Source organism: Rhyacophila brunnea, unplaced genomic scaffold (genome assembly GCF_057557595.1).
Source record: "Rhyacophila brunnea isolate RB1 unplaced genomic scaffold, BYU_Rbru_1.0 scaffold_4, whole genome shotgun sequence".
Lineage (NCBI taxonomy): Eukaryota > Metazoa > Arthropoda > Insecta > Trichoptera > Rhyacophilidae > Rhyacophila > Rhyacophila brunnea.
The window spans coordinates 19281398-19303899 of NW_028233068.1; the positions used below are offsets into that span (position 1 = coordinate 19281398).

Below are 22502 nucleotides of genomic sequence, written 5' to 3' on the forward strand. Positions count from 1 at the left end.
TAAAAGTTCTTCTATAATGTATAAAAAGCCAATTTGCAATACGTCTTTTAAGTATACAACGAAAAGGCAAATTAAAATAATATATCCAAAATTGACCTACCCCGTTTTCGGGCTTAAGGCCGCCAGTGTGTAGGTACAATAAATATTGTGTAACATTATTGCATACATTTCAGATAAAATATGAAGATCCTTGAGTTCTTTCTTTTTAAAATATTAACATTTTTGCAATAGGACACAAGAATAAAAATGTTTCTTGACTTGATATTGTTCTCATTAACATACCACATTAGTGTGAAGTTCGATAGTTTTGACCAGGGAACACAAAATTAATGAGAACTGGCTAACGCTATCAGGTGTAGTATAGTACGGTACAACCCTCGTAGACCAGTGCGTAAGGTGCTGGCCTTTCATCCGGGGGCCCCGACTACGATTCTCAGTGAGGTCACAAGAGATTTATGTGATTTTCTCAAAACCTGTGTGGTTTGTGATTGATTCTCAGATACGCCACTATCAATGGGCCTCATGGCCTGTCGCAGTGTTAAAAAAATATATATAAAAGATCTCGAGAGTGCAAATTATGGAATAAACTTAAACACGTGTTATTTTCAATAGTAATATCTGTCTTATAATAATAAGCATTAAAGTTTGTCATGTCAACATAACACGCATTCAATATTTGAGGTCAGTCGGCACACCGTCTCCCTTGTTAAATGGCCCCCTTAAGTAATAAAGTGAACCCTGCTTAAAAACCGAATGCCTGAAATCGATGCCATTAAACATGGGAATAGAAACCGTAACAATAATTAAATTCTCTCTGTTAATACGTGCGCATTTGAAGAAATCGCATCTGTGCATAACCAAGGTTAAATAATTGTTCCACAATAATACTGTAACAAAAATATGAAAAACTTACCTAGTAAATACGTCAAATTCAAAATTGGAAATGTAATCGTTGCAGGTTAAGTCTATAGTTGTCTTGAGAGCCATCGTTTCCAGACCGGGTGTGATTGGGTGCACCAAGTTTAGCTGTTGTCGGAAGTGCTTCCATGGAACCAGGGTGCTGGAACAAGGGATAATAAATCATGAAACTACCATAAAGAAACAAACAATGAGGAAATTTATCGAAAATGGTTAATTTAAATAAAACAGCTTTCAGGTATCTCAATCATTGGAATGAAATACGCAAGACGACAAAGACAACAGTCTTAAATATTCTGACCTATTATAAGCTGTCCTTGATCAGAGTATTAAGGCTTATTCTCTACCGGTGACAAAATCCTTAATTGTCCGCTGAAGCAAATGTATGAAACCATATTATTATCTATCTTTCAAAAGAATAATATTTTTTTCTATTCATTAGACGGTTCCTACGCAGAAAGAGCTCTAACACAATAAAACACGTTTTCTTAAAATTAATATCAGTAAGAGTGCATGTTGGTTATGAATAAGTTCAAAAATTCGAATGGATTCACAAAAATTATATTTTTAATAACAGCATTCTTTCCAACAGCGAATTTCTTTAGATTACTGATGATTATGGGCGCATCCGGAAGCGGTGGAAACAGTTTGAGAGCCGCTGCGTTAGGGCATCGATTTGCCGGCAACACCTGTCTCATTACTCCATTAAACGTCATTCCGCAGAGCTAGCGGTAAACACGTTCACGACCACCGCATAAAAAACCCTAACATTGCACAATAATATTAGGAATACAACGGTGCAGTTTGCGCTACGTTAATTTATAGTAGATACTGATGAAAAAATCTTTTCCGGGTACGTGAATCTTGAATACGAAAAAATCATCCAGACGTATCTCAAAGGTAGCGCGTTTCGTCAATGAATTTCGAATCCCGTGTCGAAAGGGTGAAATTTCGAAATTAAATTGTTTTCAATTCCTGAAAAGTTCAGAGAAATCTGGAGATTTAGACGTAACTAAGTGCTATACAATGCACCCAGGCTTTTCATCTATATCAAACTGTCAGTTACGGCTGTTGTAGGCAAGAAATGTTCACCGCAATAATGCCAAACACATGAGTTCAGAAACCTAACCGAACACCTAGGTGGGAAGACCACGGCTCCGATGGATCCACTGAGTGAAGGGGAGAGATGCTTGGCGTGCAGGACAGGTCGGAGATTGATGGAAACCGAGGAGAATTAATAACAATCGCTTTGTAGCTGACTGTTGTCATCATTGGAAGAAGTTTTCATTTAATTTATTGGTTATTGGATCAGGCTCTCTTCCCTTCTCCTTAAGTGGGTGATATACATTGTTTTACTTATTATCTAGCTACGCAATCAATAATTCACAAACGTAATAATTGATTATTGAAAGCTTTACCAATTTTCATATATATATTTTAAATACAATTTAAATTAAAAAAATCGTCGACATTATGACACTGTTTATTATTCATTTCATAATAATCGCTGAATCGACCAATGCCTCAAACTATTATTATAATCAATGCACTAAAAAACACATCAATTTCAATATAAATTATAACGTTAATGAGTTATCTACTTCAAATTATATAATAAAATCAAAATATTGCATTTCTAGCTACTACAATATTTTGGCCTAAAAATAATATTGGGCCGTTAGTTTACGTTTTTAAACACCGTTCGAGGTTCCTTCAGTCCACGCATAAACTCGGCGAAGGCAGTAAATAACATTACAGTATTTTTTTTCAACACGTATTAAAGGAATAATATTTGATCATACAGTAAGTTACAGTTATCTTACCTGAAATTCAACAACCTCAATCACGAAACATGATACATTAGAATATATACACCTGCATTTCAAAAGCACCCTATATGATCGTGCCTGAGGAAAGATTCAAACAATATGTGCTATCAGTCGAAGTATGTCGTATGAAAATTAATAGATGTGCTGAAAAGCTCCACGTTGGGCATAGCGGAAATATGCCACTCAAGAAGCAAATGGGTAAGGAGGTAGCGCCAGAGATATTTTACAGAGTAAGTTAGAACCGTGTGGGATAATTAATTAATTTATAATCAACAATCTTACAGGAGATAACGTGTTGAGGGCTCAGTTCAACGGCCCTTCGTCAAAACGGAAGCAGTGAATGCAAGTCGTCAATAGTGTGCGTGTGCATGCTTATCCTATCGTAGATGTGTGCGTGAGAGCAATATGCAATATGTAGTTGCAAAAAACAACTGGTAAGCAGCATGCTGTCATCCAACGGTTGAAAGATAATTTTAAGTCAATTCGCTTTTTTGCAATTAAATAATACACCACGCTGGAGTTTTTGGTAGACCGGTCGTTTTTGTATAAATACGAAAACTCATGGTTTCACGGGTCAACAAAATGCATGTTGTTTTTATTTCAATGATTAAATTTCATCTAGTCAGTGGAACCGATGGGTAACAACTATGCCCCGTAAAAATATGTTAATATTATTTCAACTTTGTGGAGGCATATATTATAATCCGCTTCGGAACAAGCACAGTACCTATGCACTTTTTATTTAGAGACCATATACGATCCTATGGGCCTCTACAAGGTGGAGGTTTTGTATGAACAGATTTTGGTTTTTGGCCATTTGCCCAACCTATTAGGTCCATACATAAACACAATTGAAAAACAATATGTGTATTTGCCAGACCGAGAATTTGAACCCGGGACTCATGACATTATAAGCCGACGCGTAAGCCGCTCGGCCATCGTGGCCGTAACGTCATCAAATAATTAATTTATCGTAAATAGCAAATAATATTCTCGGCGAATTCCTTGGAACAGGGTACTCGGTCGACCGTAATCTCATTATTTTGTCTGTTATCTATCGATTCAACGTGGCTTCGTTTTTTTTATTAACATTCACTTCCGAAATTGCTTTGAAAAGGACAGGTCACGTAACATGTGTAGCGAAAATGTCTATATACAAGAGAAAAGGGGACATTACAAATGTTGTATATTTCGCAAGTTTCTATCCATGTCATTAATACAGTTACTTTATAGAAGGACCAAAGTAAATTGTTGCTGCCCGAGATCGAAACCACTACATACAGTACAAACAAAAAAAAATACAGAATGAGCCATCAAACATTTACGCGACAAAAAATTGTTGTGGCATAAATAATGCCAATACCTACTGACTTTCCGCAAGATGGCGAAGATCTTCCGTGTCGAAAATTGTAATCATCACAGTTCACAGTAAGATGAAATATCAGAAACCGATGGCCGTATAGCATTCTGTTCAAATTCATGCATAAATAAAACATTCGAAAATAAATAATAAAAACCACCGAAATACAAGGGAAAAACAAGAAAATAGGTAGGTAAATATCATATTTATTTATGTATATAAAATTATAAATGATTGAAAAGTAGATTAACAAGTACGTGCTCGTAAGTATCAAGTCGTACATACCAATATCAAATAAGTGTTTTTATTGAATCTAATAAAATTGGAACATCAGTATCTGCAATGCTCCACGAACGCGCCATTTTTGAACAAAATGTTATACTTACAGCAATCTTTTCCATTACGACAGCTCACGGTAAACTGTGATATGGCGAAATGAAGTAAAACAATTTACATATTATTGAAGCCAACCATTCCTCCTATCAGTCTGTTAATATATCCTACGTTGTATCAGTTTGATCACAAGGCTTTCCTCCCTGTATGTATTTGATGTAGATGTTTTTCATAGAGGTAACATTGAGAGCAAAGCATCTGAAAGATAACATCACAAAAATAGGTACCTACATTGGCAACTGGAGATTTTGTTAACAAGCACAAAACTAATATAAAACTATCAAGCCGCAACAATAGCACCGCAGACGGGGTAGCAAGTCGAAACAAGTCTCCAGGTTCCTGAATAATAAATAAAATAGTGCTATTCCACAGCAGAGTTTCGGGGGCAGGTAGAAGGGTGGGTCGGCTGAGCTGCGACAGGTGATCGAGCGCCTTTCCGGGAAGTGAGCGCCCCGCATCGCGATTCGCCATTGCGACAGCGCTGACCACTTGTCAGTTTTTTTGCAACGGACAGGTGAGACACAAGTGCAGGACACAAAAGAAGTCAAAAGCTGCGAATTGCACGGGCGTTGTTGGCTTGGTAATTAGCAAAAAAAAGCGACGTGATGTGAGCATTATACGAACAAGAGACATGGAACAAAAGGGTAACCGGTAATGTATAGAAACAAAAAAAACATCAATATGTACTTAAGAGTCATCAGTACCAAAGCACATTGCGGAAGTTAAACGGTTATGTGGGTAGGGAGGTAAGCGTGATGTTTTAATGATTAATGAAAAGAAATATAAGACACTTAACGTATTTTAAAAAGTCTGGAAATATGAACACGGGCAACATTGTAATTTCATAAATTGAAATCACATAATATTTATAATGTGCATACAAATGTACATAATCATTATTAGCTCTACAATCTACAATCTCTCTACAATCTACGTATCTATTATAGTAGTGAGACGTAGTCAAATCATGTTTTGTTTTTAAAAATTGCCTCCTTCCCTCCGGGTTCGCTGCCATTAATATTATTTGCGGTAGCTGCGATTCCTGCATGATGGCGACATGAGCCGCCCAAGCGTCCTACCGTAATACAATATCTTATCCGTGGCTCTGCAAACACGCCTATTCATGAAACGCTAAATACGGGAATCTATCAGATCTGTTACGGGTTAGGTTAGGGTATAAATAATATTGTGTTTAGATATGAGACATATTATTCTGGTAAAAATGTTTAAACGAAATGACAGAAACAACACGATTATATTGTGGCCGCGAAACTGGTAAGACATCTTCATCTTCTATGTCAAAAATAATAAAAGAATATTTTTGTTAAGCATTTACAAATTTATAGTAAGTACTTTACCTAGTATGAATTTATTCAAAGAACGATATTATTTTTTTTCTTTTTAAGTATCCAATTATTATAGCATTGATGGAGTGGTTATCGATAGATACGAGTTTGTATTTATTTGAGCGACTCATTTAACGGTTCATAGCAGAAGACAGCAACGTCCACGGTATAATAGACCTCTCTCAGTAATGGGATTACGGTATTGTAAATACCTAATAGTTACGCATAATGGTGATTATACGCATAATACCTTTGTCAGGAAATTGGATGTCACTAGTTACAAAAGTGAATATAAATAAATTGGCATTTGATACTTACAATTCAGAAGACGATTCATTAGGCCAAAATGCAATGTTGAAACTGCAACCAATTTGGAAGGACAAAAACAAAAGTACCAATCCATCTGTTAATTAAATTATTTTTCTGAGACTTGAAATGTGGTGCTGGAGGCAGATATTGAATTTCGCGGTTGGCTAAACGGACAAACGAGTCCATCGCCAGTGAGCTCTTTTATACGAGACAGACTCTGCTAGTTTGTTTATATCACATAGCCCGTAGGAAGGCTGACAACCTAGCAAAATTCTGGTCGCATTTGGTCGGGACGAAAGACAATGGGAGAGGATAAGGAAAAAATTCCTCCGGGTGGGCGGACCAAAATCCCAGTACCCACAATATAGTTTGTCACTTCGCTTTCCATCTACGGATTGTTCAGAGTGTTTAGACATAAAAATATAATAATTTAATATTTGAAAGCACCTATATTATTATTATTTATAGATCCTCTCATCGTGAACGAGAGATAGAATATTTGTTTCGGTAAAAGCGCGTTGACACGGTCCAAGTACGATCCAAGTACACTTGGACCGAGTGCCATCCAAGCGACAGCTTCATACTAATTAATTATTCCTATCCAAGCTACTCGGACCGCGTCCTACTCATCCAAGCTAGCTTGGATAGGAATAATTAGTATGAAGATGTCTCATACGAGTGCGCTTGGATGGCACTCGGTCCGTGTCAACGCGGCAATAGCTATAAAATGTGTCTTATAATTCACGGGTTTTCCAATGAGACAGGCTCTGCACGCCGACTTATACCGAAGACGATGGTGCCGAACCGTGGAAAAAGCTGCTGCCCGACGGAATTAACGAGGTTACAGTCCTGTCATGAGGTCCGGACGAATGAAGAATAAAAATAATGTCAATGTATTGGACAAGTATGTAAAAATTGTAAAAGACGATGTCAACAGCCTAGCGGCTAGCCTACCTAAGTTCATAATTTTCCGACCTTTGCATACAATCCATACATGAACTGAATATGGCTGAGCACAACGATACAGACTATCTAGCACACACGGATAACTAGGTACAGGGTATTCACGAGGCCTGTGAAATAATTTATCAGTCAAGTTTATTCCTATAACAAAATAGAATGTTCTTTAGTCTGCTAAGTCAGTAAGTGTTTCTGAAAAATGTTCTATGGAGAAGATAATGCGTGTTATCGTAATATAGAGTAGGTACATAGAATTTGCCAGTGTCTATGCTGCGGTAGTGACAATTCTGAAGAGGTGGGGCATCTGTAACCGGTGAGGACATCTAATGTGAGTGTGGTGAGGTGAACGACGCCAGTCATATGCTCATCCAGTGGCGAAGACTCCATACTAGGCGATTACTTAAAGCCTACCTTCTTCACTTATATTACATAAAAATAATTTCATTTACCAACGACATCTGTCGTATATGTAGGAATATATTATAAATATATACCCAGATCTTACAGCACCACCCGTTAAAGGTTTAAAAAATATGCCACAGCGTGCCATCCGTCTTAACGTATTTATCGGATTATTTGCCCGAGGAATGGTGATTTTTTTTGTATGGACTTTGTGTCACGTGACCTCAGCATGTCTATCGCAATGTATGCAATATGATAGGCTGTGATGGTTAAGACTAAAATCTTTGCGTATACTATTATTGTCGATGACTACTGCACGTTTGTCCAAAACAATTAATAATTAGATAATTTAAAAAAATAATTTCTATGGCATTCAATCACATAGGTATAAATATAGATTGTTTTTAAAAATGTTTAGGAAAATATATAATTTAAGCTCATCGCTCAAATTTACGTCGTCAGTGAGCTATGAAATTTTATGGAATAAGTGTGTCGTTGTCATCAGTAGTAATGTCGTATTATCTTCTTATTTCCCGTAGGTATACCTGAAAAGTGTGTTGTTTTTCTCTGATCTTCACAATCTACCTTTTTCCAAAAGTCGCCTTCGCCACTGTGTGCTAATCTGCTCTTTGTATTGTGGTAAAATGCAATGAAGAGAAACTGCTGAAGGCAAATAACAAAATGATCTTCGCTCCAATGTTTCAGATAGGTGACACGTTAACTAAGTACCTACTACAGCGTTTGTTAAATTAACCGCAGACGATCACAGTATTATGTTGGTAATGTAATGCCAGATTTTTTTTAAACCATTTATTTTTGCATTATTCACGAATGGATACAAATAAAACTCTGCTGCTGTCTCATTTAAGGCGAAGTCTTCACTGAGCCTTTTTTAAAGAGGCACCTAGCGGAAAAATACGAAGCTTGCAATTTGAGACATTTTTTTGATAATTTACAATTTCAACTGTATTAATGAATAAATATGTATCTGAAAACATTAAAAATAAAAATATTTTTTATTTTAAGTCAAAGACAAACTTACAATTGTAAAAAATGTAATAAAATGTGAATTTGTTCTATCGATCCGCACCCTATTATTACATGTATTTTATGGTCATATTTATTATTAAAATTTAGTTTATTAAGTTTTCTAAGCATCACCTAAGCGATTTTTGTCAAATTCAGTTTTAATATTTTTTATATCTATTTTAAAAAACATCGATTTTTATAAAAAATATAAATGTGTATAACTTGAAATCCTTTTTATTTATATTAATATAAATATTTTATTTTCCGTCCGTCCGTGTGGTAATTTGTCCAGGTGCATATTTGCTAATATACAAGGTTGAAGTGAAAAATTAAGATAACAACCAGAGCGTTGGAGCGGAGCTCGGAGCAGAAGCACTGGAGCAATGCGATTTTACCCGGAGCAGGGGCGGAGCCGGAGCACCTAAAATGTGTAGTGCTCCGCTGACCCGGTTGTTTTTTTATTATTAAATTTTTGTCCTAAAATCCAATGAAAATGGTATATTTTGGATTTGCAACACTGGAATTATTTGAAATATGGCAACACTGCGTGATAAATAACCTTACTTTTTTGACAGAAGAGGCAAATAATGAGAGACGATTTGCTGTCATTTATTTTGTTTAATATAATTAATAATGAAAATGACGATTATTTTAAAACTACTTACTGTTTTAACATTTGTATAAATACATATAATACTTATTAAAACTTTTTACCCGGAGCGGAGCAGACCCTGGAGCGGAGCCGGAGCAAGTATTAGGTCACGGATCGGAGCTGGAGCGGAGCAACTCAAAAAGGGTCCGCTTCAACGCTCTGTTAAAAACTACTGACTACGGACGTTAAATAAAGTGATAATCTTTTCCCATTTGCTTATGACTGTTACCTTCATGGAAATCAGACAAATCAGAGGTTAATGGTAATGTATGATGATTGATCAGAATACAATACTGGTAGGTACACGAAAGATGACCAGTACCACTTCGAAAAATACAGCATAGGAATGTCCACAATCTCTATACATACCAATTGATTACTTTTTAATAATAATATTATGATTCAGCTGAGTGTCACTAATGAATAGTCTGTAGGTACCTACGTGTAGTTCGGCGGCGCTGATGTGAGCTAGCAGGCCGGATGCTGAATCGCTGCTCAGCGATAACCGCTTCCTGTTTGCCGGGCATTTTGTTGAATTATTTTTACACTTTACACACGCGAATGAGCGGCCATTAGCCAAATATTTGTTTTTTCTTTCTTTCAACGAAATCGGTAAGTTCTCACCAACAAAATACAGAAGACAGTTAAAGCCGCTAGCCTAACATTGAAAACCCCCCATAGTACGATCGCCAAATCCTAGATAAATAATGCTTATTTATATAATGCAGCTTGGCATGTAAATGCCCAATGAGTCGCTCGCAAGATGGATATTGATCGATTCTATAGGAAATCATCCATGATAATGTAAAACGCATTTACTTAGCACATACCTACATACAGTTGTAATATAATGGTATTTCATTGTGATTTTGAAGACGAAATTTAACCATTCTGCCGCAGGAGTGAGAGAAAAAGAAGATGTGAATCATTGAACTTTAAATCGAGGCGTAGTTCCTCGTACCGTTGTGCTGTAGGAGAATAGTTTGTATATTGGTGGAATGAATAACTACAAGACCAAAACTTATTTTCACGACAAATGGAAAAATGAGGTACTTATTTATTTCTTTGTCATGGTAATGCCGGGTGCACACTGGCAACATGTCGCGCGACAACCTCGTTAAATTTTACGATAAGTATGATAATTATCGTAAAATTTCTTAAGCAATTATGATAATTATCGTAAAATTTAACGAGGTTGTCAAGCGACATGTTGCCAGTGTGGACCCGGCATAAGAGTTATTCAACATGACGTAACGCCCGAGCTAAATGTTATAATACATTGTCCAAGTTAAAGAGTGACAGTGGTAGTGTGTTAGATTACTGTCAGTTTTAATTGTGGATAGTAAATGACAGCCCACTATATGAATACTATTCAATTCAAATGTTAGTGGAGAATATTGTCATAAAAGCTTTCCAAAATCGAAAGAAAAAATTAAATGTCATCCATTCGGTCATGTGATAATAAGTAGGAAGTGTGAAATCATACATGTCGTAGGTCCTGCAGACAAAAGTTCGAGGAAAGACAATAATTGTTGAAGAAGGAGAATTACGTATCTCACGGTGAAATTTAAAGTAATCTCCATGGATTGTCAACCCTTTTAGGATAGCTATATGTTGAAGTTATTGACCATGATACCGAATTTCCTATGAGCAGTAAACAAACGAAAAAGAAGAATGTAATAAAATAATAAATACAGAATTATTCCTTCATTGTGTATTTCGCTCTTGAATGTAGAACACTCGCTATCAATAATAAATTTACAAAACCAATATTACTGTTAGTAATTTGATTATGCCGTGTTAATCTACGTTGACTATGTTCATTAGAAAATGCGCCAGCTCTTGTTTATGTATGTATGTGATCATGAGGAAGAGCTTCATGTAGTTAGGGTCCAACATTTATATTATATACTATTTTAGTTTGATTATAATATAAGTATATGTCTATGTTACGTGACGCTATGGTGTAGGATACATTCAAGATGTTGGCACCCTTAAATGTTTTTTAGTTGTTCAATAAATGATACGTTACAATAAAGTTCTTCAACGTTTGTACTTTCCTACTACCTACGACCACATTTGACCCGTTGTGTAATAAATAGGAAAAGAAAAAACAAAAACAATAAAAGCGGTAAAATGGCACATTCGCGGAGTGGTTTACAAGATGTCAGGTTAGCGACAAGACGGGTGGATACTCGACGGAAGAAGGAAAGGACGAGAGGAGATCGATCGTTTGACCCACATCTCGGCGAAAGAGAGCGGTACCCAAGATAAACGAGGGAAACTTTTCACGGCGGCCAATAATAATTCATTCCTGCGAATAGCGCCAGCCCGTATGGAAATGCGAGTATTATGCCCATTTTGCATAATATTCTGATTTGACTAGCCAAAGCTTTACTCAATGTTCGCTCCATACCCTCGTCCCAATTTAATTTGCTGTTATCAATCCTTACTCAATTTAGTTGCTTTATTATTACACAAAATTGAAACGAACGTTGGCAAGGGTGAATATATTCCGAGAAGGCCCGGGCGGCCATTGGATTATCGAAGTCGACGATTTTACAAAATAAAGTATTATTATTTGTTATAAACAATTATATCAAAGTTATTTCCCGGTCTCTAGAAGCCCCTCAAAAAGGCATTTATTTCGTAAAGTCAGCTGAGGCGAATATGGGACTAATGATAAATGAAAGTAAAACAAAAACATGTCAGTTATCCACAGTGCAACAAATGACAATAACAGCCTTATCCTCGGTGGCGATGCTTTTGCACACTGGATTCATTCGTTTATCTAGGGCCCTTTGTTGCAAACACTAAATACGTAAGCGACAGAATAAATAGCCGGATCAACCTCGCCAACAGGTGATATTTTGGTGTACCTACCTATCTTAGTATGGACTAGAACTAGGCAGTAAGATTGAGAATACACTCGTTATTTTTAAAAGACAATAAATAAATTCGCAATGTGAATGAATTAGTTTAATATGCGCCATCAGATTACAATTCCGCGAAATCGGGCGCTACGCTGAAACCATCATTCGCAGTTTGACGGATAAGTGATATGGCCAGTGTGCCTTACGTCAAAAATCGCGTATGGTTCGTGTAAAGCCAAATTACATAAATGAAGCGCGTCACACCGAGTCAAACACGAAATCATGAATGGGAAATCGTGACGGCCTTATAATCTGACTCCGTTTTAGTGTCTGGCAGCTGTGCCAAGAGAATGTTAATTATCAAAATAGAATATGGACTATCGCAAAATGGCAACAGGTATCTCTATATTCTATCCATGCCCGAAAACTCACTATGGAAAGGTTGGATACAATATAGGTAGGTATATATGTGAATACCGCACACGATGCATACGTAAACATACTCAAATTAAATGTTGAGATTGGCTCTGCAATTTGGTGAAATAGTGCGTCAATTCGTCGGAAACTAAACATTAGCAAATTATAACGAATTTTTATTACACAAACTAATACGAACGATATTACAATGCTACTACCGGTATCCAGCTCTGGTTTGCCCACCCAATATGCTTATACTAATATTATTTCTAGGTTTTTGTACGCTCGTTACTAGTAACGTTCCAAAGTTGATGATTGTTATGGAATCTGTTAGTTTCATATTCGATCCATTCAAAAACTTTCTTGGCGCCATATCTCAGAGCGGGATTTGGCCTCCTCCAGAAGTGTCATTCGCTTCTGATTTACGGAACTTTCCATCCTGTCCCAGTCCTCATTTGTACAATTGAATCTATTCAAATTTACATTTTTTTTAAAAAACAATTCAGCATGCAACAAAATTAGACAATACGTACGGTACCTAACATCGGATTACCTACTAGGGGTCGTGTTGTCGCAGGCAGTTTGAAATGTCAAAGACGAAATCGAGTTAAATAATGCTGGCTATTTATTAATGACACTGCGCAAAAATATCTTGATAAAAAAAACTATCCGAATGGTAATGTCTGGGACAGGCATTTAAAACTAAAAGCCGCCTGTCTGACGATTGGATTCTGACTTCTGCCGGTCCTACTCTACGGTAACGAGCCACAGTACAATGCTAAAGTTCAGAGTAATCGTATACATAATGAAATTCGAGAAAATGTGCTTGCGGCCGGGACTAGGTGTGGTTAACGAGATAAGAAAGCGGACCATGCAGCCTGTTGTCACACCGAAGGAGAGGCGATCGGATTCAGCCATGTGCTACGAATACTTCAAGCCAATCTGAACAGCCCTTTCTTCAAACCAACTGGGTTCCGGTACTCTGAAAGCCCACTGAATGCCACCCACCTGATGTATACAGCTGAGCTACGGGATGCTCACAAGAGCTGGAAAGATGCAAGACTAGCGAGCGACAGGGATTTTTGGGGGCGTTATTATGAACAGACTGAGGAAGCGGACATGGAAGAAATAAATGTCTTCTGACAGTATTGCCGATAAAGTTCTACAGACATGACGGACGTGTAGGTATAAGTTTTTCACGTGAAATTGTTACCAAAGGTCAAAGCGGTCTGCGTGCATTTTTTTTCCAAAGTGAGTACCAAGCATAATATCTTTTATGTAATTAAGGGCCACACGCATGGCAATAAGGTCATTAAAAATAAACACAGATATATATATTACGTAGGGATTGCAATACCGGTATTTAAAAACCGGTATCCCAGTATTTTTCAATACCGAAATACCGGTTTTAAAAATCAGACATATATATCCGATACATAGATTCTTTATTGAAAGTGGAAACAAAATGTATTGATCAACATAAAAGTTTTAATAGGACAAACATCAGCATCTCTATCATATGTAAACATTAACCTTTATTAAAAGTTATACATATGTACGTATTTAGATATTTTTATACCTAAGTAGATATATTTATTGGTAGATAATTCTAATTTTTTCCATATATTTCAATAGCGGTATTAAATAGGAACTACCGGTATGTATTAGTATGTATTTTTATTCGGTTTTGCAATCCCTAATATCACGATTGGTTTAAAAAAACTTTATAAATCGTATTTTTTAAAGATCAAATAATTTTAATACATACTTGCCAGTAGAAATAACATTTTGTACAAGAGCTTTGTTCTGTCTAGAAAAAATAAATTATTCAGGCTAATCAATTATTAACATTATAACGACTTCAAATAACGAGTAAGTGGGAAAACCGAACCAAACGAAGAAATTCAATAGTTACGAGATCTGAAATTTATAACAGCAGATGGAAATGTATGTTGCTGATCGTCGCGCAGAAATCTGAGTTATGGATTTATTACCTACGCAAATATATTCCGAAATCGCAGAAAGCTTTCAACCTTAAATTTAATTAAGTTTCCTCGAATCTTTTTGAAAGTTGAAATTTTCTTTTTGAACACATCACATGCTTATCTGCGCGGAAGATGAAATTTAAGGTACGATAAAAAGAAAAGAAAAATAGACAATGTGTCATGGCGGAATAATACTCATTCCGATGCTTCATGTTATGAAGTTATGATATTATGGCAGCGAAACGTACAAAACTTCAAACAAAAATTATTTTCAGCCGAAGAAATTCTAAATTTTACTGACTAAAGTGCGAGTCAAGATTTGTTCAGACGAGTGAATACCATATAATATATATGATACCGTGCCGTGAAGTAGTAGGTAGGTACTTACTTTGATTTAATAAACAAAACCGATTGCCAAAGTAGCTTAATTTAGAAGAGCGCTGATGAGTAGGTATTAAAAGGGCAATAGTTAAAATTTGTCGCAATTAGTATGTCGCCTCGTGGCAGAGGATAATGCGCGGACGGGGAGTAAACCCAAGAGATGCTGGTTCGATTACAGCTTTACTTTTTCAAAAAGATTTTTTCTATTGGTTATAATATATTTTCTCAGAAGTGTTTTTCAAAATTGTGTATGTTCAATAATTAGAATGGTACATTCTTAAATCTTGTGAATTATTCGTTGAATAAAAGAAATAGTTAATTATAAACAATTGCTTTGATCGAACCGAATTTTGAACGCATTTTTTGTTAATTTAAGAATTGAAAATAATCGTGGCACGAATAAGATTGGCAAGCATTGCTCCAAACAAACAATTAATAGGTAACTATCTGATGACATTTATAAAAACAAGAACTGTTCCAGAAACGCAACTAGTATTTACTAGTATGTATACTTATTAGTAATTAATTATATATTATAGAAAACATAATAACATGTATTCTTTCGACACGTCTTGGAGGACAAAAGTGATGATAATAATGTTATTTACAAACACACGGTGCATGGTATGCAACACGCAACACGCATACCGCGTATTATGTAATAATTAGATGTTGATAATACTGTCATATACGCAAATCGAATCAATGAAATCGAACTGGAATACGAACACGTTCGGTGCATATAAATTTCATTCGAGGCGATTCTGAATGCACACAAGGATAATATACTCAAGTAATAAAATAACTATGTACCTATTTCATTAGGCACTGCTACTCCCACGTAATATAATCACGTCTTCTATGGATTACGAGTATATTATAATAGACTACGTTCGTTGTAAGTTTGCACGACAAAACAAAATATGTACCTACGTAGGTACCTATCGTTAACGGACGACTTCAGTGAACGTCAAACAATCGAAGAGATTCAGGTAACTTGTTCATATCGCAAATGTGAGATACATAAAATATGATTGATTAGTAATGAAATATTTTTTGTTTTGATTTAGTTATCAAACCTTCACGGGGTTTTCAAAAACATGTTTCTTTAACCAAGACAAATTTTACACCGGATGAATTCTTACTTAGTATTAATACTGAAATTTTACCTTTTGACCAGTCACTCCCTTTTTGCCGAGATTAAATTATTGGCAGGTATATTATAGTATATTGTATTGGAATTAGAAGTAAATTAACATTTTAACTATGAAACGAAACAAATGGGCGTCCACAAAGCAAAGTTATATTATTAACAGACTTTTCCCCGAAGAAGTATTGTTAGATATTTGCCCTCACGCATTGGGTCCTAGCATTGCATCCAACACACATATTTATAAATGGCGTGCATTTTTGAAGCAAGTATTAATAGACAATTTTGAAATAATTCCCTATCCTAATTTAAATACTTCCATTGTTATATTATAATACTTACCAATTATCATGTTTTACTTGCTGTTCATATTAAATAGTTCCCACCTTTTTAATAAAATACTTGCTCGATTTTTTATTAAAATACTTGCTGTTAATGTATATATATACTTACCAAATAATTTGAAGCCTTTATAAATTAACAGCCGAGGGATCATAACTTATTATTATAGATCCACCAGTATAAGTTGTCGGTCGAGTGAGGCGCCACAAATGCTAACATTTGACATTTTATTATTCAATATTTTGTATAATGGGATGAGCTTAGTTCTAAATTCGAACACCTGACGATTTATGATGGTATATTTTTTATAGTAATCCAGAGTAATTCAATTCTGTCTATTGTATGTTCTCTACTTCACCATTTATAACTATGGCATGTTTAGTAACTGTGTAGGTATTGTGGCGCATTGACCATCACTATTATAGTGTCATAATACCGTGTTACTTTTGAAAATCTCTTCCGTCCGAGCAGGTTTTCACAGATTGCTACTTAACTACGCAGAATTTTTAACAATCCCGTCAACCCAGTGGCCTCTAGTCTAAAGTATCTACCTTTAGGACGTTTTCTACCTCTTGGGTACCCCTGGATGACTAGATTTGTGGAGCGATTATCTCTTCTTTGAGCTCATATGGATATATGCATGTCAATTATTATTATTAACATATGCATACTTATAAGAGTAAAGGCCTAATGTTTCGACTTCGCAGCACACTGGTTGAGAGCCACTGTTCTGAAAAGTCAGGAAACCAGTCATAATTTTATATCAATATGTACACATAATTAAGGGATGTCAATAAGTAAGGAAATTAGAGTATCATGAATAGTAAAAATGTGGGAACCGTTCAAGTGTAATGAGATAAAACAAAGATTTTTGCCATGTCAAATTGAATGATAATTCAAACCACAGTCGTACAGTCATATATGATTATAGACGACGATTTCTCATTTTGAAGTGTATCACGGAACGCATGCCCATAGTTACGTAAAACTATTGCTTTATAAAGAGCCGCGAATCCGATAGCTGATAAGACGTAATAGAGGGTCGCGAATGAGTACGTTTGAATGAAAAATGATGAATGAAATAACCGAGCACATTCTCTGACAGAGCGGAGTTCACGGATCGGCATTGAATGAATGAAACTGCTCGAAAATAGACTGGGATGAGTCCTCTGTAAGGCCGAGCTCTCTCTCTCACACACACACAAGCGGACCAAAAAAACGAAAAACCAACACACACCTACACACGGTGGCGGGCAGTACTTAAAATGTTCGCCAAGTGGGGCCGGGCCAGACACAATCAATGAACGGTAAACAAACGGAAGGCGGGAATAAAATTTGCAGAACAATACAGCCTTTCTCACGATTCACACAATTCGGTCGGAAGAATGGCAGAATTCCAGATTTGTGGTGAGGAAAAAAGATGGCAGTCGTAATAATCTAATAATAATATCATGCACAATGGTAACTATATCAACCACATGCGATTGTGGGAAACGTGGACGTGGCTTATAGGTACATTGTACTGTTCGATGGAGGCGACTGATAAATTTTATAAAACTATTTAGGAGAATTTAATCCTACATATTTTGAAACCAAGTGTACAATGAAAAAACTTATAAAAAGCTAGGGAATATTAATTCATACTCAGGAGAGAATATTGATCGAATACAAGATCGTCATATGTAACGAATGAACCTGGGGCGACTAGTCCGGAAAGTTTTTCATTCGGATCTGGGCAGAGGAATGAGGGGACACCCAAGATGCACGAGTGATTGGAATCCCAAATTGGAGGATGTAATCTAACTGGAGAAGACAACTTGATGAGGTAAAAATCCTCCCCGGGATGTTGCACCACGAAACATGACGACGATTACGATGACGATAACCGAAAGGTACTGTTGGGTTAGGTTAGTAATTGATTTGAGATATTTAATACATCTCTATTCAACAGTGGGTGATTTTAAAAATAAAAATCATAATAAAAAAGAGAATTGTTCAGATAACATAATATTATCTACTGAACAAGAATATTGTTGTCAAATTTAGAAACGTGTGTGCATTACGTTATTGTTGCCACATTGAAGCCACGTGAAATCTGAGCTTGTACTATAGACGTTTGCCCGTGAGAATAGAGCAGTTGTGTTTTGAAACTGATAACCGGCTCCATCTCCTCCCCCGGCCAGAATCCTATAGCCCCCGGCACCCCTTCGCTCAATTGCGAGGCGACCGGGGGTTTATGATAAAGTAAATACGATTGAGATGAAACACATCGACGTGTGGGCTTACCTTTTTGCGTTGTATTCGAGATAGTATCAAGTTGAACAGAAATCGATCACCGATTTCAGTAAAATCATTGTGGACGTGAAATATTGTATAAAAATCGGCTATTAAAGAAAATTTGAAATTAATAGATAAAATCTAATATTGTCATCCAAAGGGTCAGCAGTGGCGTGGGTGTTGTAAAAGTACATAAATTATTCTTGGTGGTTGGTTTAAAATATGTAAGGGTTTATTAGATATTTGCAAGTAAATTCAAGAACTCTTTGGAAATTGTTGAACATGGATGATAATTTGGTAAAAAATATTGTGAATGGGAGGGTGAAGAAACTCAGGTGACCAATATATAAATTTTCGTAAAACACCAGAAACATACCCATATAGAAAAAAAAATGCAAATTATCTTCTTTAGAGGAATCATAAGCGAGACACGAAAAATCGCAGGCCGATCGTATGCATATATGTTCATCACTGTAATGGAGAAAACTGTGAATTAAGTTCCTATTTAATAAAATATTTCTGCAAATGGGAAGCAATTGTGTTTTTGGAATATGTATTTGTTTATTTATTTTGCGTTTACTTGCGTATAAATAACGATTAATAGCGAGAATCGACACTTTTTTTACACCTCTATGTATAAATATTGACATACGAGGGCGGTATGGTAAGTCTGGTAATAATCATTTAATTTTTTAACTTTGACCCGTTTTAGCTCGATACACCGTCGTGTTTTCCAATTTTGTGTTCCCTTCACAATAATATTAACCCTTGAAAATATGCATTTATTTATTGATGAACTAGTCGCTAGTGCCAAATATTTTTCCACCGAGACATTTCTTTGAATCTGGAAATAGTCGCAGGGGGTGAAATCTGGAGAATATGATGGATGAGGAAACAATTATTCAAACTTCAATTCATGCAATTTTGCCATGGAAACGTGTGCATCCATCAATTATACCGATGGAAGAGAACTTTTCCTGGCAAAATACGATCGAATCATCAAAGCGTCGTTGAAACAGTCCAATAAATTGCAGTAATATTCCCTATTAATCGTTTATCCCCTTTTAATTCAGTCGATGTCGATTTTGCCACATGCATCCCAAAAAACTATCCATAACCTTTCCAGCCGAGTAAACCACCTTTGTCTTCTTCGGTGCTACTCACCAGGAGAACCCCACCCCACTGTTCCTTGTTCTTTGGTGTATGGTGATGGATCCATGTTTTGTTCGCAGCTGTAAATCGATGCAGAAATTAATTTTGATTAGGTACGCTTAAACACATCGAAACATGCCTTTGCTTCTGTCACATGTGTGCGTTTATTGTCGACTGTGAGCAATCGTAGCAACCATCTTGCGGAAATATTTCCCATATCCAAATAATTATAAAAAATGTTTTAACCCATTCAATCGAGATGCCTACAGCCTCACCAATCTCGTGCATTTTCACTCGCAGGTCGTCCATCACAATATCATAGATTTTCTCAATCACTTCTGGTGTGGTGACCTCAAATGGGTATCTTGAACGTTCGGCACCACTAGTGCTTGAATGCCCAAAACGAAAATCGGTAAGCCACTTGTGAAACATTTTAATCGATGGCGAAGAGTCCCCGTAATAATTCTAAATCTTTGTTATGGTTTGCGTAATGAAAATAATATTTTATCAACACCCACTTCACATTCACTTTTTTGCATTTTAACAAAAATACTAGAGGTTGTTCCTTCAATAGCTGTTAAAAAGAAACGACAAATCTGCCTGAAAATGTTAATGCAGTTTAGTAACAATAATATTACTTGATAATGATACTTGACACTATAATGTGAGATTTGAAATTGTGTTTATTTTTACCTAACTTATCATAGAACCCTCTACTGATTATTGTAGAAATCATTGTATGCTGACAAATAATTAATACATTATGATGTTGTCTACATACATACTAATTATTAACGAATTTTAAACCTGGCATCTGGGCAGATAACGGTAATTCAAATATTATATAAATATTTAATTTAGGCGGCGGCATCATGTGTTCAGGCTAATTGTAGAGAGTAGGGAATATTCAGCCTGACAATACACATTAAGTACGGACGTCATATTTTACCCGGCTTAGCTAATTAAATAACTTAAGAGGATCAAGATAATGAATAATGCGTACTGGTGACGCGACGACGGCGGCCGAGGATAGACGCCCGCCCGCCAGCGGATATGATCCCGGGAAAACAACAATTAAACGTTATTAACAACAGCCGAATTCCTCGGGAATTCCGCTCGCCAAGTCACCACTCAACTGGTTGACCTAGCCGCATTATCTCAATTCGTAGGTCGAATAAATTGTCATTTACACGTATCGTCGCTATAGGATTTGTTTCCCGAATAGACCAAATGTCAATTTTACAGGAGACGAAAAACAAATTTCACTGTCGTATATTTTAATATCAGTAGATGTAACAATCATTCTTTCTATACTGTATGATTGCAACATTATCTAAGAATAGATTCCAAGAATAATATACTGGTATAAATCATTAAATGAACAGAAAATGCGTTTTATTTACAAGTACTCACTGTGGATATTCGGGAAATTTTTAGCGCTCTCAGAATAATGGATATTCGGGACAAAACATGGACGTTCGGGATTTAAGACCGTAGCGTATTGCTGCACGGCCCACAGATTACTGAGTGGTCAAAAAGTACGCGCCTCAAATGTTATATTTATTTACACGATAATTGTTAATAATTACCTCTACTTTTTAAATACTTAATGATCGTAATTACCCAAGTTCGTATGAAATAATAACACGCGGCAATCGCTTTTTTAGGTTTTTTTTTCGGATTAAGTAATAAAATAGTTTTTAAGTAATTAACTATTTTTTTATTGAACGAATATTTCACAAGATTTAAGAATGTACCATTCTAATAATTGAACATACTTACATATATTTTTTTAATCACTTCTGAGAAAATATATTATAAGGTATCTACTACTTCAATTACTAACCGACGTCACGGTCATTTCTCCAATATTTTATGATGGTACTTACTCGTACTTGCTAACAATTTTATATTAATACTTTTTCCAAAAAAAAAAAAATCTATATATATATATTTCTATAATTGACAATTAAACTTATTACAAACCACCAAATAAATATTATATATTTACTATTGTAAGGAACAACAACACAAAATAATAGCATGTATAAACTAATTACCATTGGCTGCTAATATTAGGTAGGTACCAATATCCTAAGTATATAATATCCACCAAATAAATAGTTACTAACATACATATTAAATTAAAATATTAATTATCAGCGCATTCAAAAATAAATAATAGCATCGCCTTTATTTTCATAGAAATACCTAGATTAAAAGTAAAATAAAGACAAACAATGTTTGATTAATAATAATTTGAAATAATAATTATTTTTTACGTCATAGTAGTTGCCGGGTCATACTGTAGAATTCATATAACCGTTGGGATTTTGTGTCATTTATCAAAACAAAATGCAGTTATTTAGGTTGAAATACTCACTTCCACAACTCTATTGTAAGTTCAGGGCGAACTGGTGATGTATCAGCTATGAATGATTTCTTCAAATTTGATGAATTCACTATTAAAACAATAGTAACGTTAAAAACAATATCAATAAGACGAAATTTGAAAGAAGTCTCCAGACGGCGGAAAAATATGAAAGTGGGCGTGATTGTTTTAGAGCTAGACAGCGTGAATGTGGGAGCGAGATGCACGGCGTGAGCGCGGTTTGATTGGCTAAAGTCATATTCGGGAAATAAACACTCAGCCAGAGATATATTTCGACCGAAATTAACTTGGATATTCAGGTACGAATAGTTGGACATTCGGGAGAAAACCACGGA

At 35.7% G+C, this 22502-nt stretch overlaps 1 protein-coding gene across 2 annotated transcripts in view; it reads right to left on the bottom strand.

Moving 5' to 3' along the window:
* The window catches only part of Cbl (E3 ubiquitin-protein ligase CBL), a 73588-nt gene that overhangs the window by 12828 nt on the left and 38258 nt on the right, over positions 1–22502 (bottom strand). For both annotated transcript variants that reach the window (XM_085954482.1, XM_085954483.1), the window contains exon 2: positions 914–1060. In XM_085954482.1, the coding sequence (XP_085810608.1) occupies positions 914–1060 (147 nt within the window). The remainder of the gene's footprint in view (positions 1–913; positions 1061–22502) is intronic.